Source organism: Trichoplusia ni, chromosome 13 (assembly GCF_003590095.1).
Source record: "Trichoplusia ni isolate ovarian cell line Hi5 chromosome 13, tn1, whole genome shotgun sequence".
NCBI classification, from domain to species: domain Eukaryota; kingdom Metazoa; phylum Arthropoda; class Insecta; order Lepidoptera; family Noctuidae; genus Trichoplusia; species Trichoplusia ni.
In genome coordinates, this window is record NC_039490.1 from 9,174,186 (window position 1) to 9,188,938 (window position 14,753).

A 14,753-nucleotide genomic window follows, 5' to 3' on the forward strand; every position below is an offset into this window, starting at 1 on the left:
GCAAATAAACTGATATTAAACAACATATTTCTTGCGAAGACAAGTTCCGTTCTGCATAATCTTTAGGATATTCATTAGATCAACCGAATAATATAGATTTAGCGTGCAGATATGTCGATAAAATATGAATTATCGATAAAATGCATCTAAGCACTTAAGAACTTTTGCAATATCTAAGCATTACTTATTGAATACATTTAAGCCTGACAATGACCTATTTAAAACACCTATAACATCACTTTTCAGTTAGGTATTGTAATAACAATGTCAACATTTCTTATATTTTATATCTTTTTCTATCTATTATTTTGTTGTCTAGTAGTCGCTTTCAGGTATATATTTACATCATCTTTTGGGTAAATAGTGGAATATTAATAATATTTTACAGTCAACATCTTTCCTTTTACTTACGCAACAAAAACAGTTCTAATTGCTCGCTCGCTGCCGTTTCGGCTCATGATTAAGGACTCCGGTTGGGTCTGATACTAGTCGAACGATCCCGATATATAAGCGTGAGTAAACCGTTGCATCATGTAACTATGTTATAATGTTGTCTTCTTAGATTGTCCATCAGTAATTATTTTTATTGTATCTATTCAGCTATACAGTGCAGGTGGAAAACTCCGGTCAGCTAATACCATGGTTTAAGGACAAGATACCACACTCGCGTCTTTTTCTATAGAACAATAACTTTATTATCTATTTATGTACAAATACAGGGTCGGACTTCAAGAACGTACAATCTGTGCGATTCTTGCTCGTATTACTTAAAAGTTTTTGAAGTGATAATTGGTTAGAGGAGCACACACTATGTCCGCCTTCTCTTTCTTTCACACGATTAGTTTAAGTTAAGATATCACTTTGACGCATAACTTTTTTTTTAAACTTTCGGAACGCGGTCGCGACGTCGGCAATAGAATCTACCATTCATTTTCCGTTTTCTCCTGGGTTGTGACTCTTGTGATGAGTTACCTGGGCCCTTCCTACCCAGTTCGAGCCTGCACACACATAAAACTACAATTACTTATTTTCTATCTGTATAAGTAGGCACTTATTACATTAAATTAGCTCTTGGAAGGACGGCCATTTTGGTTCCTCTAAAAGTGATATTAAAAGTAACTTCGCAATCAAAATCGTAGATATATTTTCCTACTAAAAAGGCCTACCACCATTTTGTTTTAAAAGCTTTGGTAATGTCGTAATGAATGAGTAAATAGCTAAATCTAAAAAAATAATAAAACAACAATTTAAATAAGACTTTATTGTTTATAAAAAGTCACAGTTCTTAAATACAGAAAGTATCAATAAATGGCTAAGCATTTTAGGGCAGATTGGAGTTTTATTTCAAAATATTATTGATTTAATCCTCGTTATGTTTTTATCTATTGGCATTTCGCTAGAAGCTTTAGACTGTCTTTAAAAAAAACTAATTGAGCTAATAGTAATCATTATGGGTTAATTCATTTAAAAATCTAGGCATAAGTATGGCACTGTTCGCTCCGCTATAAAATACTATGTATCAAAGACAAATAAAACGAATACTGCAATATTAAAAATAACATAAATAGAAAATTTTAAACTACCGACAAATATTTAAAGAGCGGATTCTTAGTCGCACTTATTACATTTTCAAACTTGAATTAGCACAAAATGAATAATCTCAATTAGATTTATTTTAATCATTTAACAAAAAAAGTAACGTATAAAATGACGATTATTTTTACTTTCCCGCCAATTTTTCGACAGCTGTCACTTCAAATGTGAACTGTCCTTGGAATGACATATTTCTTTTTTAATTTTATTAAAATTGTCACAGTAAAAAATGCACAGCCATTTACCAAAGAGTTTTTAGCACAATTTTACCTGCTGGCAATAGCACTACTATCCTCCAGGGACACCACATTCTTATCCATTTCTACTGAGCTTAATCTGTTAAAATGTTTCCGTTTGTCGTCTTTCGAGCGATGTTTTTTGTGTGTGTGTCCGCTTTTGCTTCTTCGTTTTTTGTGTGTGTGCTTTTTTCGTTTTTTCTCCGCGTCGTCCGAGCTGTCTGTCACTAGTGCGATGTGCGCTGGTGACTTGCGACGATTTTCGACTGGCGCCATGTAAGTCGGCGGAGGTTCCTGATCGGTAACAAAGCTGTCATGTACATTATGCAATGAATTCTCTAAAACGCTAGGATATCTTGCCAAAGAATAAATGAATAGGGAAGTTACAAGACAAAAGCGTTGGGGGAAATAGAAATGGGCTATTAAAACGTACATTAACAACACAAGAATTACACCCTCAACGCGTCACGCATAGTGAATATTGGAGTAGCGACCTGTACCACTCTACTATCCGTGTATTATATCGTCTTTAGTCCTGTGTCCTACGCACAGGGCTTATCAGGGCATTATCCTTGTCTCAGTCTTAACAAAAATCTTACACAAAAACCACCACCAAAAATTTTCAATTGAACCCCAGAAAAATGCGGACCTCTTTTCTTCGTTTCTTTATTAAGTTACACTTAATATCAAGTCAAAGATAAACAAATTAGTTATAATTACCTTAGGCACGCCAGCACGTCTCAGTACGCTGTTGCTAGCATCACTGAAATATCCATTCATATTAGTGTCTTCAATGTAAAGCGGTTGTTCAGTCTGACTGTCTGATGACTTATGAAGATATTTGCTACCTCGGTTACGAACTGTAAACCTTTAAAAGAAATTATTTATGTTGACTAGGACATCCCTAATCCTAGCTATGGTATACCTATGCTATTGCTAGAGGTGCTGGTGACAAGTCTTGATGAAGCAAAATTTCGGGTAGACCGATTTGGGTATATTGATTTCCAATTGTTCGAGGAAGTCTAAATATTCGAATATATGTGTGAAAAACTAGTGCACAATAAATCTAATGTCATTATGTACAAAAGTTAGTTATAGTTCAATGAAGTCTACGGATTCCTATTAGCGTCAAGGAATGGGAGGTTATGGGAAAATGTCTGTCAGTATTTGATTATACCAATTTCAGGAGCAGTGGACTGTGTGTGAATAGATAGAGTAATTAATTCGTTCGAATGACACAGTGCAAAAGTAACGAGTAAACAAAAACATCGTTTTTCGCCCATACTTAAAAAACACTTTATACTAAATCGAAATACAGAAAAATATAGCCTTCTATGACTGATTTTTTTCTCACCAATAACTATTAGCATAGATCTAAAGCCTCATATTGAAGCTGAATTAGGTTGCCTAACTATTAAAAATGGAGGATAGGACCATTTTCAACATGGTCTTTGCAATTAGCCTATGCGCATACTTTACGATTTGTAACGGACCTCTTGGCAATAGCTATACATTTACTAGATTTAGCACAAAAGCTGTTAGTAACAATGACATTTAGAAGATGGCAAGTTCTGTTCACCTTTTATAATTCATTCCATCTATATTAGGGCGTTTCGTTTCTCTAACATGATGCTGAGGTATATGCTTGCGTTTCAGATCTTCTGTTGCCGCTCTGGACACACCAAATATATATAAACTATACTAACTACTTACTCTATCCAGAGGTGTACTACAACTTCAAGATCGTTTATTAGAACAAAAGTATGCAGCATAAACAGGTTTGCAAGCAAGATAACTTTCTTACAATATGCTAAATTCAAGATGTATGACAAAAGTGTTGTAGTCTTTTACTATTCCTTGCGCCTTTTAAAAACAAAAGTGAGTTATTCAAAATACGCAGCAAAGTAGCACTTTTTGGAGGTCAATTTATATTGGACTACACCTAGTTTCGCTCACCCTTCGCCACTTCACTGTCAACTATTGTTAGCCTAATTAGCTGAAACCACTTGCCCTTTTTTTTCTAACTTTCCTTTTCCTAGACATAGCGGCTCCGGATTTCCATATTTTAAATATTAGCTATCTGACATGATCAATTAGTCCTCAAAGGAGAGATCAGTCTGGCTGTGATTACCTAAATCGCCATAGGATATCGTTAGCATTACTTTAGAATTTTCGTAACAACAACTCTAAAGGATAACTAACGGCTGCTCTGTCTGCAAGAACAATAATTTGCTGAACGTCCTTCTAAAATGTTGATTGTTGTTTCCACTTGATAATGAAAATATCAGCATGATAGCCAAGCGCAAGTGTCATCGTTGCATCGATCTTGCATATGAGTGTTAGGAATGGTTTAGAGGGGCAGCAAGTTTGTCTGAAAGGATTACCATGGCCCCGGTACACGGCGACCAAAGGAAGGAACATGGGTGGGTTAGTCAGTAGGAGTCTGTCACTTCCGCTCGACCCAAAGAAGGAGTCATTTGATAATTTCACAACCGAAAAAAGGACTGTTCTTAACTGGACTGTAAAATATCCTCTAAGTCTCCTCACCTCTTCTCCACGCTGCCATCCACTCCGCCTCCTGGCGGCTTCACCTGATGCACCTTTTCACTCATCCTCTGTACCACGTTTTCTATGTCTCTCATCCTGGTTCCTATGGCATCCACTAGCGCTTGGAGGTTCGTCGGCTTCTCGTCTTTGGAGATGCTGAGGGTCGCTTGTTTCGGGTCATCCTGTTGGGGGAATTCGGGCTGGTGGTAGGAGGGTTCCTGTGGAGACGTCGAGTTTAAGATTATGTTGTTGCTTCAATTGGTGGTGAGGATTTGGGAGATATTTAATAAGGCGGCTATTAGAGATTTGGTATAAGTGGAAGCAGGGCTTTTTCCCAAGGATTGGGCAGTAACGGCTAATAAATCAGACTTAAAAAATCTTTTGTCTTAAAAAATCAAAGTACTTTTCTCTACGGAATTCATAATCCCTTCCAATAAAAACCTACCTGCCTTTATGGAAAAAACTATAACTTATTACCTGAGATTATTTATTGTGATCAACCTCTTTCTTGAGGAATTACCTCCTTAAAATCCCCAAACAAAAAACATTCTCCAAGGCCTGGACCAAATTGTAGTCCCACTGCTGGGCAAAAACCCTCTCCTCTTGCTAGCTTTCCTCCTCCAGTGCTAGTCCTTCTGATTCCTCAAGTGGGAATAGAGCTCATCACGCCATCGATGCCATGGTCTACCACGTGGTCCTTGTTGCTCTAAAAAGTTCGAATACCAAAATATTTTTGACCGAATCTCTACTCACATTGACTCTATTCTCCACATCCATGCCCTCATGCTCATTCCACTGGTTCTGCGGTATTTCCGTCCAAGCTACTTGGTGGTGAGCATTCTGTTCAACATAAAAAAAGTTATTTAATAATCCTGATTTCGATCGCACTTTAACGCTGCTATCAAGTATTTATCATAAAGAATGATGTAATTATTTGCTAGAAGGGAAGTCGTCCTTTTTACTTACTTATGTTACGATACGAGTACGATCTTATACATGTTAGCTAATGTCATTTTAATAACATAATCCTTGATAGCCATTTGCAAGTGCCAAAAAAAACACTAACACTTCTGCTGTTTTAATCATAGATCAGATACAGTTGAGGTCACTGATGATGTCAATTTAAGTGAGTAAATCGTTGTAATATTTAATAAAAACACTTAAGTATCTATAATTTAACAAAAAAATAATTAAGAAAATTACCCTTAAAATCGGTTTCTGTGTCACAGCATAACTGTTCGCGTAAAACCTTTCGTCTGACGAGTCGGCTGGCTGCAAAGAAGATGATGTTCAAAAAGCATGCAAAGAAGGGAATAGAGGAAGGCAGAGGATGGCCAGTCTGGACCAGTCTACCTACCTCGGTAGTGACTTGGCATGAGAATAGTAATAACTTACGTACCTAAAAATAAAAGAACATGCGATGTACTCCAGGGATACTCCCCTATCAGGAGGTACAGACTTAGATGATAGCTTAGTTTTTAAACCCTCAGCGCAAAAAGAGGGGTGTTATAAATTTGATTTCTTTGACCTATCTATATGTCTGTGTCGTCATAGCTCACCAATGAGCGATTTCAAATTAGATTGTTTTGTATTTAAGGGGAAATACTTTCCGAAATTGTCAAAATTGCTTTTTTAAGTCGTTTAAGTTTTTACCGTCGGGAATTTCTTTTTTTTTTATGTTCAATTGGCTTAAAGATCATTGGGTACACCTTCTTAAAATACATCAATTATTTTGACACGTTTAGAAGCTGTTAAAAAATATTTAATGATATGCCTGGAGTACCTGTCTGAAACTTTCATGAAACTCAATAATTTACTGTCATGAACACTTAGAGCACACATCTGCGATAATTTCAGATTCTCCGGATTTATTTGGGAATAAACACCGAAAAATATTACACTATGTCATAAACATCCAATGGAGAACAAGTAACACACAAATTAACAACTATCAAAACTTGAACTTGAAACAAAACTTACTTTTTCCGTAGACAGAGGCATATCATCTATCTCGAGTACATCTCCGTCTCTCCTGTCCTTCTCTCTATCCCTATCTCTGTCCCTTTCCCTCTCCTCCTCAAAGTACTGCGGAGTGCTTGGCGTTGTCTTGCGCACGCGTTTGTGTCTGGAGTTTTCAGGTTTAGATTGAGAACGCCTGCAATCCTCGAATGAACAAAAATAGTGTACAGATAGTTCAACGCACCTATACGCAGGACTATGAGCGTGCTACTCTAACAATACAGTTTTCTACAATAGGATATTTGACTAAATCTTATAATGGAAATCTGTTTGGTCATCACACAGATTTCCAAAAACTATTCTACACGTCTTTTTTATTTTACACACCATCAAAAAGTAAGAAAGCTAAAAGCGTTTAAGATAATGAAATGGATAGTAGTCGGGGCTAGTAAAAACCGTACTGGTAAATGATGTCACACGAGATTTTAAATCACTGTATTGGCCTCATTTTTTTCTTTACGAGATAAAGCAAATATACGTGTCTAATATTTTTTGGACTGAGTAAACATTAAGCTTTGACCCCTCAAAACAAGTACAAGAAAAATGAACTCACCTTGATGATTCGCTCTTCTTTCGTTCCTTTATCTCATTATTCGTTGACAGCGCTATCTGTAATACAAATCATTCTGAATCTTGGTTTTCAGGCATTTGGAAATTAGGGTTCTTAAACCGGCATTTAAAAAAGGAGGCTGGCTCGGACTGGTCGCGGAAGGATGAGGAACGGGTCGTAAGTTACGCTAACTTAAGGAGGTCTATGTCCTTTTGATAGTAACTATCGTGAGAATGATTCATTATTAAATGATGTAACGGTCCGAAACTATTCGGGCTACCCCGATAAATACGCGTGAGTAAACCGTTACATCATTTAATAAGGTCTATGTCCAGCAGAGGTCCAACATAGGTTGAGTTAATTGATTTATACTTTTTTGTCTTACGCTTAGTAAAAAACCCTGACAAAGTTTAGCATATAATTAGTTAAAGACAACATTTGAGCCATTCTAAAACTGAGCCATTGTTGCCCAAAACGTCTAGGAACATCTAAAACGTTACCAAGCGGGCCACAGTTTTCTAAGTTGTGCACTCATAATTTTTAATGGAAGGATTCCCCATATTGCCCTATTATGTGATTGCAGCAACGCTTGAATGCGTACAGATGACACGTCAAACTCACGTGACTTACCAAAACTAAATGTCATATCCATATATTTGAACGTTGTTTATCCACTTTAAAAAAGTTATCGTGGCAATCAGCCTGAGTTTAAATTATTAGCGTTAAGATGCTTTTTCTTCCCACATGACTATCATTTGACAAGAAATACCTAACCTTCCTCTCTAAACCTTGCTGTGCCCGACAGGGTCCCTACTGTTTTCAAATAACCTTTCTGTTATCATGTACATGGGAGCAATATGTTGTGTACAGCAGACATGCTAACCACAATATCAGGAGGCGCGGCGTTAGCTCTGGGGACCACATCGTTACAGTCTGTGCTGTCCGTGACAGTCTTCTTGCTGGCTCTAAGTACCTTCTCGTGCCCGTTCGTGTCACTTTCTGGTTCGGATAACTCGTAGATCGGTCCTTGGTCGCTGGTTCTGAGGAGTTAATTCTTGAGTTAAAAAACAAAATACCACTCGAAACGACGGGTTTCACAAACATTATACAAGTCACGTGCACGGAAAGATATCCAGACACAGAACAAGCATTAGTGGATCACACAAATACTTGTTTTACACGGGGATCGTCGAATTAGACTTTTAAGTGATAGCTTTCCTGCCGGGGCAGCAGAATTGTCCGTGTGCCGTGGCCCCCTTACATGGAGGGTAAAAGAAGGAACCATACTCAACCGAAAGCCAAAGGAGTCATTTGATGATTTCCGAAGCCCGTAAAAAAAGTGATAGTTTTGATTGGTGTATTATTTAATGTTTTTTGGGCGTGAGGGTAATGGGAACAAAGCTGTTCGGTTAGTTTTGATGATTTTGTAATTTTCACTATCGCTATGAGTCATACTCATCACCATGAGTTGATAGGAGTTAACTGCAGATGGTGCCTCCAATATTAAGTGTCGTAAAAATGTAGTTGTTCCTTAATCGATAAACATTTACTTTGTAGCATGTCAAGCCTTCATTGATTTTAATACTTCTTTTATATTTGACAGTATGTAAGGAGCGATGAAAATCACACAGCAAATAAATTCCGATAGTTCAGTAGTTTAAGAGCTCTGTTTTGTGTACTACATGCGTCATCAACGCGAAGAAATGCTTTCTTCTTCTTTCTTTATACTTTTATGTTCTCCATTCTTCCCTAACCAACTTACTTCGGGAGAAATGTAGTGTCTGCAGGCGGTGGCTTCTTCATCTTGTACATGTGGCTCCAGGGCGCGGCGGGGAGCACCTCCCAGGGCTGGCCGAGGACACGCGTCCACACCTCGCCCCTGACTACTACTAGACATCTGGGAATGAAGTGGAGGAATTAGTTTTTTGGTCTTTTGAGACAAAATTATGGGTAGGCAAGTTATTGAAAAATAATAAAGTGTCTAACAGATCTTGATCAAATTTAAAATAAGTGAAGCGTCTGTAACAACACATGAGCAAATTTCCTAAAAAAACCATTTGGCTTTCCTAACAAAAATTATGAGTTGACCAAAATTAAATAAATGTCCAAAACTTGTTTTCTTACAGCCTAAAATTTCTAAACATAAACATTTTTTTTCTTAATTTACGGCAACGTCAGAATCTTCTTGATAAAGCAAATACCTTTAATTTCCCTCAAAATATTAACAATAATCCGAGATTCTTTTTACAATCATCAACTAAACTTTCCGTGCACTTTAACGTTATTTATTAACCTTAGTGATCGTAGAAATGTTTCATGATAACAAGGTCCAACCGGTAAAGTATGCTAAACCTGAACTCTCCCTACCTCAGTCGTGTGCAGCAGAATGGGAACTGCATGTTGGTATCCTCCACCACCTCCTCACACTCGATAGCCGACTCTGGAGCCTCCACTCGCTTGCAGCTGTCAGAAAAATATTCAAACAGTTATAAAAGTTATAAGAAATTGATGTTTTAAATCAAGGGAAAGACATTGTTAGCGAACTGCATTCAAAATGTGAAAAAAAGGATCCTCGCACAGAGTAATCATTGCCATTCAACGTGGCAGTTTCGCTAGCCTTGTTTGCAAAATTGAACAAGACATGCAATGACAGTGCATTTCGGGATACCCCAACCAGATTACTTCGTCTTCATATACTAGCTGTCTCAGAAATCGTTGTTTACTACTAATGAATTTTAGCTAATGAAATAAATGGGGAGATGAAAAATATCAATTGTTGTTATGCAATTTCTTGTGAGATGACGGCCGATAGGAATGTATGGAAGAAGATGACATGTTGCGCCGACCCCAAATAATAATTGGGATAAGGGCAGGGGAATGATGATGATGATGTTTTGCAATACTAATCAGTTCTAGTTTATAAAAGAAATGGGGTGATTAACAATAGATGTTGTCCAAATCTCAGACCTACCCAATATACACACAAAATTTCATAAGAATCGGTCGAGCCGTTTAGGAGTAATTCCCTACACCGTGAAATGATAATTTTCTGTATTAGATTATTGAATACCCACCCAACAGTATATATGGCTAGGTTCCTTCCTCCGGGTTGGCAGCGATGCCTGGTGCAGGAGTAGGCGTCCGCCCACTCCGTGTAGGCGGCGTGCTTCCGCATGGTCCTGGGGTCCGTACAGTCTGAGGACCAGTATTAAGCATTAGAAACAGCTGAAATTTAAGGACAATTAAAATTAAAGGATTAGAAATGCACTGATGTATCTTAAGGTTTTCAGTAGAAAATCCTCCTGAGTCGGAATACCGCACATTGTGGCAACATGGCATGTATTATTATAACAGCCCGAAGGTTGCCCACAGCTGGGCATGTAGCATGAGCCTCTTCTCATACAGGGAAATAATTTAAGCATTAATATCACGCTAGCTGACTGCGGGTTAGCGATCACATATCCCAATATTTGTAAACCACGATATCTTCCAACAGCATTTATTGAATCAGCGATGTCTTAAAATAATTTAGAAAGTATATAAAACTTAAAACAAAAATCACATTGGTTCTTGCGTACCTTAGGATCAAACCTACATCCCGTGTTAAAGTCAAAAGTAAAAAAACTCAGTTTAAATTAAAAATCCTATGCAAGGACAGAATGGTATGTCTATTTGTTCCAATACTCCACTTGGATTCCGGATGGACTTCTAAGAGCGACATTTAGCTAAAAGTATTCTTGAACACGTCAAAGAAAAAAGGCTGAAGTTTTTTTAAAAGCAATTCTGTAAAATTCTTATTCGTTACAAAAATATGAAAAGGTTTGCCAGAATGCTGTTACTAGTAACACATGCCCAACACTGGTATAACAAGACACCTGGATAATGATAAGATTTTAACTGAAAATTAGTAATTACAGAAAAATTGAAAGCTATAAAATAATGTGACCATATAATAACTATAAAATAAAAGAACAATTAAAACAACAGAAACTAAAAAAAAAACAAAAAGGACAATAAAATAAAAAACAACTAACTTCCTTTGAAAGCGCTTGCTTGTAACGATCCTTTGACAAACAACATGACACTAATAAAAATTAAAATAAAACTCATTTTTTAAAACTTCGATTCAATAAAAAAAAAACTATCTGTAAAATCTACAGTCGTTCGTATAAAAAGACCAGGCGCCCGGTCCTTATTCGAATACGGATTTTTTTAAACAAGTCTCTTTATTAGCCTGGCTGAAGGCGGGTTTGCGAGACTGAAGTATCGACTGATGTCACAAGAACGCAGCAACATCTCAAGTATGCCAGTCCAAAGAGATCAAATCTTTTTATTCGCGTAAAAACACGTGCCTTAAGGAATTGTTTAAAAACATAGCAATTGTAATGATTGGAGAAGCATAAACAGTAAACAATGGACCCGAGTCTTTTCGGGCGCTTAGAACCATACCTAAGGTAGGGTAATTTGATTTTTTATTTCTTTCCCACGGATAAATACGTTTAATTTTTAAACATGTAAACAAGGCTTTTGAAACAAAAAGACGTTAGAAAAAAATGGAGCGAAATTTTTCTGTACACGTTTCATTTTTTTCAGCTGACTGTCAAAGTAACCACTGTATTTATTTAACGAAACTATTAAATTATCTAAACAGCTATTGTGTTTAGAACAGATTGTAAAATCCAATATAATACTTGGTATGTAGACCTATTTTATCGATAAATATAAAGACAACTCAAGTGAAAATTAAAGCGCTTATAAATTTTATTTGTTTTAAACTGCACAAAAATGACCAAAACCAAAATTTTCCCCTCTAATCTGATTCAATTAAATTAATCACGACGACATTATTTATGCTCAAAAATGACAACTAATACCACCGTTTTTAGGTCCAACCATCCTTGAATCCTCAAAAAAAGCTAACAAAACAAATACACAGATTTATTCTTACATTGGTCCTTATACGTCTCTTTGTTGTCTGTCGTTGGACCTGCAGACGCCGCGGCCAGGAGCGCCAGTACAAAAAGCACCATTTCAGCACCAAATCATTGACTGCGCTACAAAACACGATGTAATCAAATGATCGCCAATTCAAAACTGCTTGCAATTCACAAGCGTACACTTCAACAGATATTCGTAAAAGAAAAAATAGGGAAAATCTGTTTTTTTTTGTCTTTTTTTTTTGGATGCCGATCGGTATATATACGTGATAAGTCTCCAGTTTGGGTGTTGGCAAAAAGTGTCTGTAAGGATACTTGGAGACAGTGGTTTAATCTAAATATCTTTCAAATAATGTCCAAAATGATCAATGGTCAATAATAATCAAATCACGAGTTATAAAGATAGTCCCAGGTGGAGAAATTGGGCAAAAACAAGAGGATAAAAGATGTTTTAAGGAGGATTTTACCTTTCATCCTTTTTTTTTCCTTTCATCATGTGGAAAATTGGGACAATCCATATTCGATTTCCCTGGCATCTACAGTCGACCACCACACCAATTTATTCAGTACAGTTATGTAATCTTAAAGTTAACTTTAAAACACCAATCGTTGTCTTATAGTCTGACTTTCTCCAGTACCAGCAGTGTCAAGCCTCTCAAAGGAAACCCAAGAATTCGACTTGCTGTGTTGAAACCCCCAAATAACAAACCAGGCTCCGTCTTATCTGACTACAACTGGTTTTCCAAGCATCTGTACCCACTTCAATAGAGTATCATGCTTATTTTTCGCCATAGGACATTTTAGGACGGCGTACCTAGAGTCATTAGATCTATTATGGCTTAATTTTCTATAGAACTTTCTTCTGCAATATTTAAAAGAAATGATTTTTTATTTTGACCATGACAAAAATATAACCCCATAAGGATCATAGGTGATGCTCTGACTTTAGCCAACACCAATGGAAGCAGTACAAAGTGTTGCTAAAGCAAAGCTTCTAAGTATTCCTTTTTTGTATAAATCAGAAAGATTATCATGGGAATTAATTTTGGATTATTAGCGTATGCTTTCATTGTGCTTGAAGTAAACTGGATTTTATAAATTTAAACGCGCGTTTTTGTATCTGAATGTGGCATTAAATCTCTAGAACGGATGAACTAATTTTAATATAGTTTTTTTTTAATTATCTTTGATGGCAATCCACAATGGCGTCCACAAAATGGCGGTCGTTTCATCGCACATTCTTTCTAAACATGGATATCAAATTAAAGGGTTTGACAACTGTCAAATCTTACAATGATGGAGGTTTATTAAAATTTTAATTTATTCTTTTACTTATTGGTCATAACTTGTTAATTGGTATTTTTTTTCACCAACCGTATCGATTTTGTTCTCGACTCTCCTCGGTATCGGAACAATAGCATTGTTTTCTATTTACACTCTCGAGAGCGGTATCCGGCCTACTGAAAAAGAAGGATTCAATCAAAAATAGTTGACGCCTTTAAATGCTTATCACGTGATCTTTGTAGCTTAGGAAATACCTACTGAAGTGATGAGTTAGAAACAGATTTACCTTAATCTATCTAAAAATAGAATGGAATATTTATTTATGTGAAAGAAGCTAAACTTCATGTCATACAAGTAGAAAAGGAAAAATGAACTCTCATATCAGTCAGTCTAGAATTGGGACTAACTTTTTAGTATCAGTTCAAGCCTGCAAGAATAAAACGATTCGTTCTTAGCACACGTATTTGAAATATTATTTTATTTCAGAGAACGACTCTCGCACAAAGTGATTTAAACCTTGTATCGCAGTGGCTTCTCAAACATTCAAATCACATGCTCGGACACCCAGACTCAGGACAAGCATTGTCCTACGCTGGGATCCAACCCACGGCACGCCGCGTCGTTCAAAGTGGCTATCAAAAAATAAACCACTGGGCCATAGTGGCCATAGGGTGTTTGTGGTACCTTCGTTGTATCTGAATTCCATAACACAAGTGCTTAAGCAACTTACTTTGGGTTCAGAACAATGTATGTGATGTTGTCCGCATTTTTAATTTAATTTTTTTAATAGTCAACGACTGCATGGATTGCCGAGTAGTTGAGGTCATCATGCCAAACCAAGTCCGCAACGTGTCGCGGGTTCGATCCCCGCGTAGAATAAGCGTTGGTGTGATCCACGAATACTTGTTCTGGGTCTGGGTGTCTGTGTGCATGTGAATCTTATATTGGTGAATACCCCGCGATACGAGGATTAATTCCTTAGAGTGAGAGTCGTTCAAAAAAGAAAAAAACTATAGCAAAAATGATCGAACAAGATATTTTTTCATTCCATATTGTCTCATATGGTATATTTTTTCACAAAATTACTATATGCTTGACAGACTGACACATTTCCAATTACAATGTTTGTATTGATAAGCGATTTACTTATTAAACATTTTCAGCAAATCAGATGCTGACTCTACAAAATGAACACGATTTTTTTTGTTACATTGAAGTATAGACCTCTATTATAAAACGCTACATCAGACTATCTAAAAATATACAATTACTAGCTGTTGCCCGCGACTTCTTCCGCGTGGTTAGAAGATATAAGTTATGATTTATACCTGCCCTGTTTTTACTACATTTTCCATTGTATCTTCACTCCTATTAGTCGCAGCATGATTCTATATAAGCATAGGGATGAGGACTAGGTATGTAATCATCGGCCTAGCCTTTTCCCTACTATGTTGGGGTCAGCTTCCAGTCTAACCGGATTGAGCGTCTTACCGTACAAGTGTTTTACAAGGAGCGACTGCCTATCTGACCTCCTCAACCCAGTTACCTGGGCAACACGATACCCCTTAGTTATACTGGCTGTCAGAC

General features: G+C 36.9%; 1 protein-coding gene across 2 annotated transcripts; it reads right to left on the minus strand.

The window, feature by feature from the left end:
• Positions 1-277: 277 nt before the first annotated feature.
• On the minus strand, positions 278-12,103 carry LOC113499904. Of its 2 annotated transcripts, XM_026880505.1 has the most exons (13): positions 11,894-12,103; positions 10,020-10,140; positions 9,313-9,408; positions 8,708-8,842; positions 7,829-7,985; positions 6,949-7,004; positions 6,357-6,531; positions 5,580-5,648; positions 5,130-5,216; positions 4,377-4,594; positions 2,550-2,697; positions 1,864-2,123; positions 280-998 (listed from the first exon to the last, which is right to left on the minus strand). In XM_026880505.1, the coding sequence occupies exons 1-13, from the start codon at positions 11,973-11,975 to the stop codon at positions 881-883; spliced, it is 1,722 nt and encodes a 573-aa protein (XP_026736306.1). In that variant the 5' UTR covers positions 11,976-12,103; the 3' UTR covers positions 280-880. The 2 variants fall into 2 exon arrangements, with proteins under 2 accessions (XP_026736305.1, XP_026736306.1); XM_026880504.1 differs by lacking the exons at positions 10,020-10,140; positions 11,894-12,103 and having other exon boundaries at positions 278-998; positions 6,357-6,501; positions 9,313-9,477.
• Positions 12,104-14,753: the final 2,650 nt, after the last annotated feature.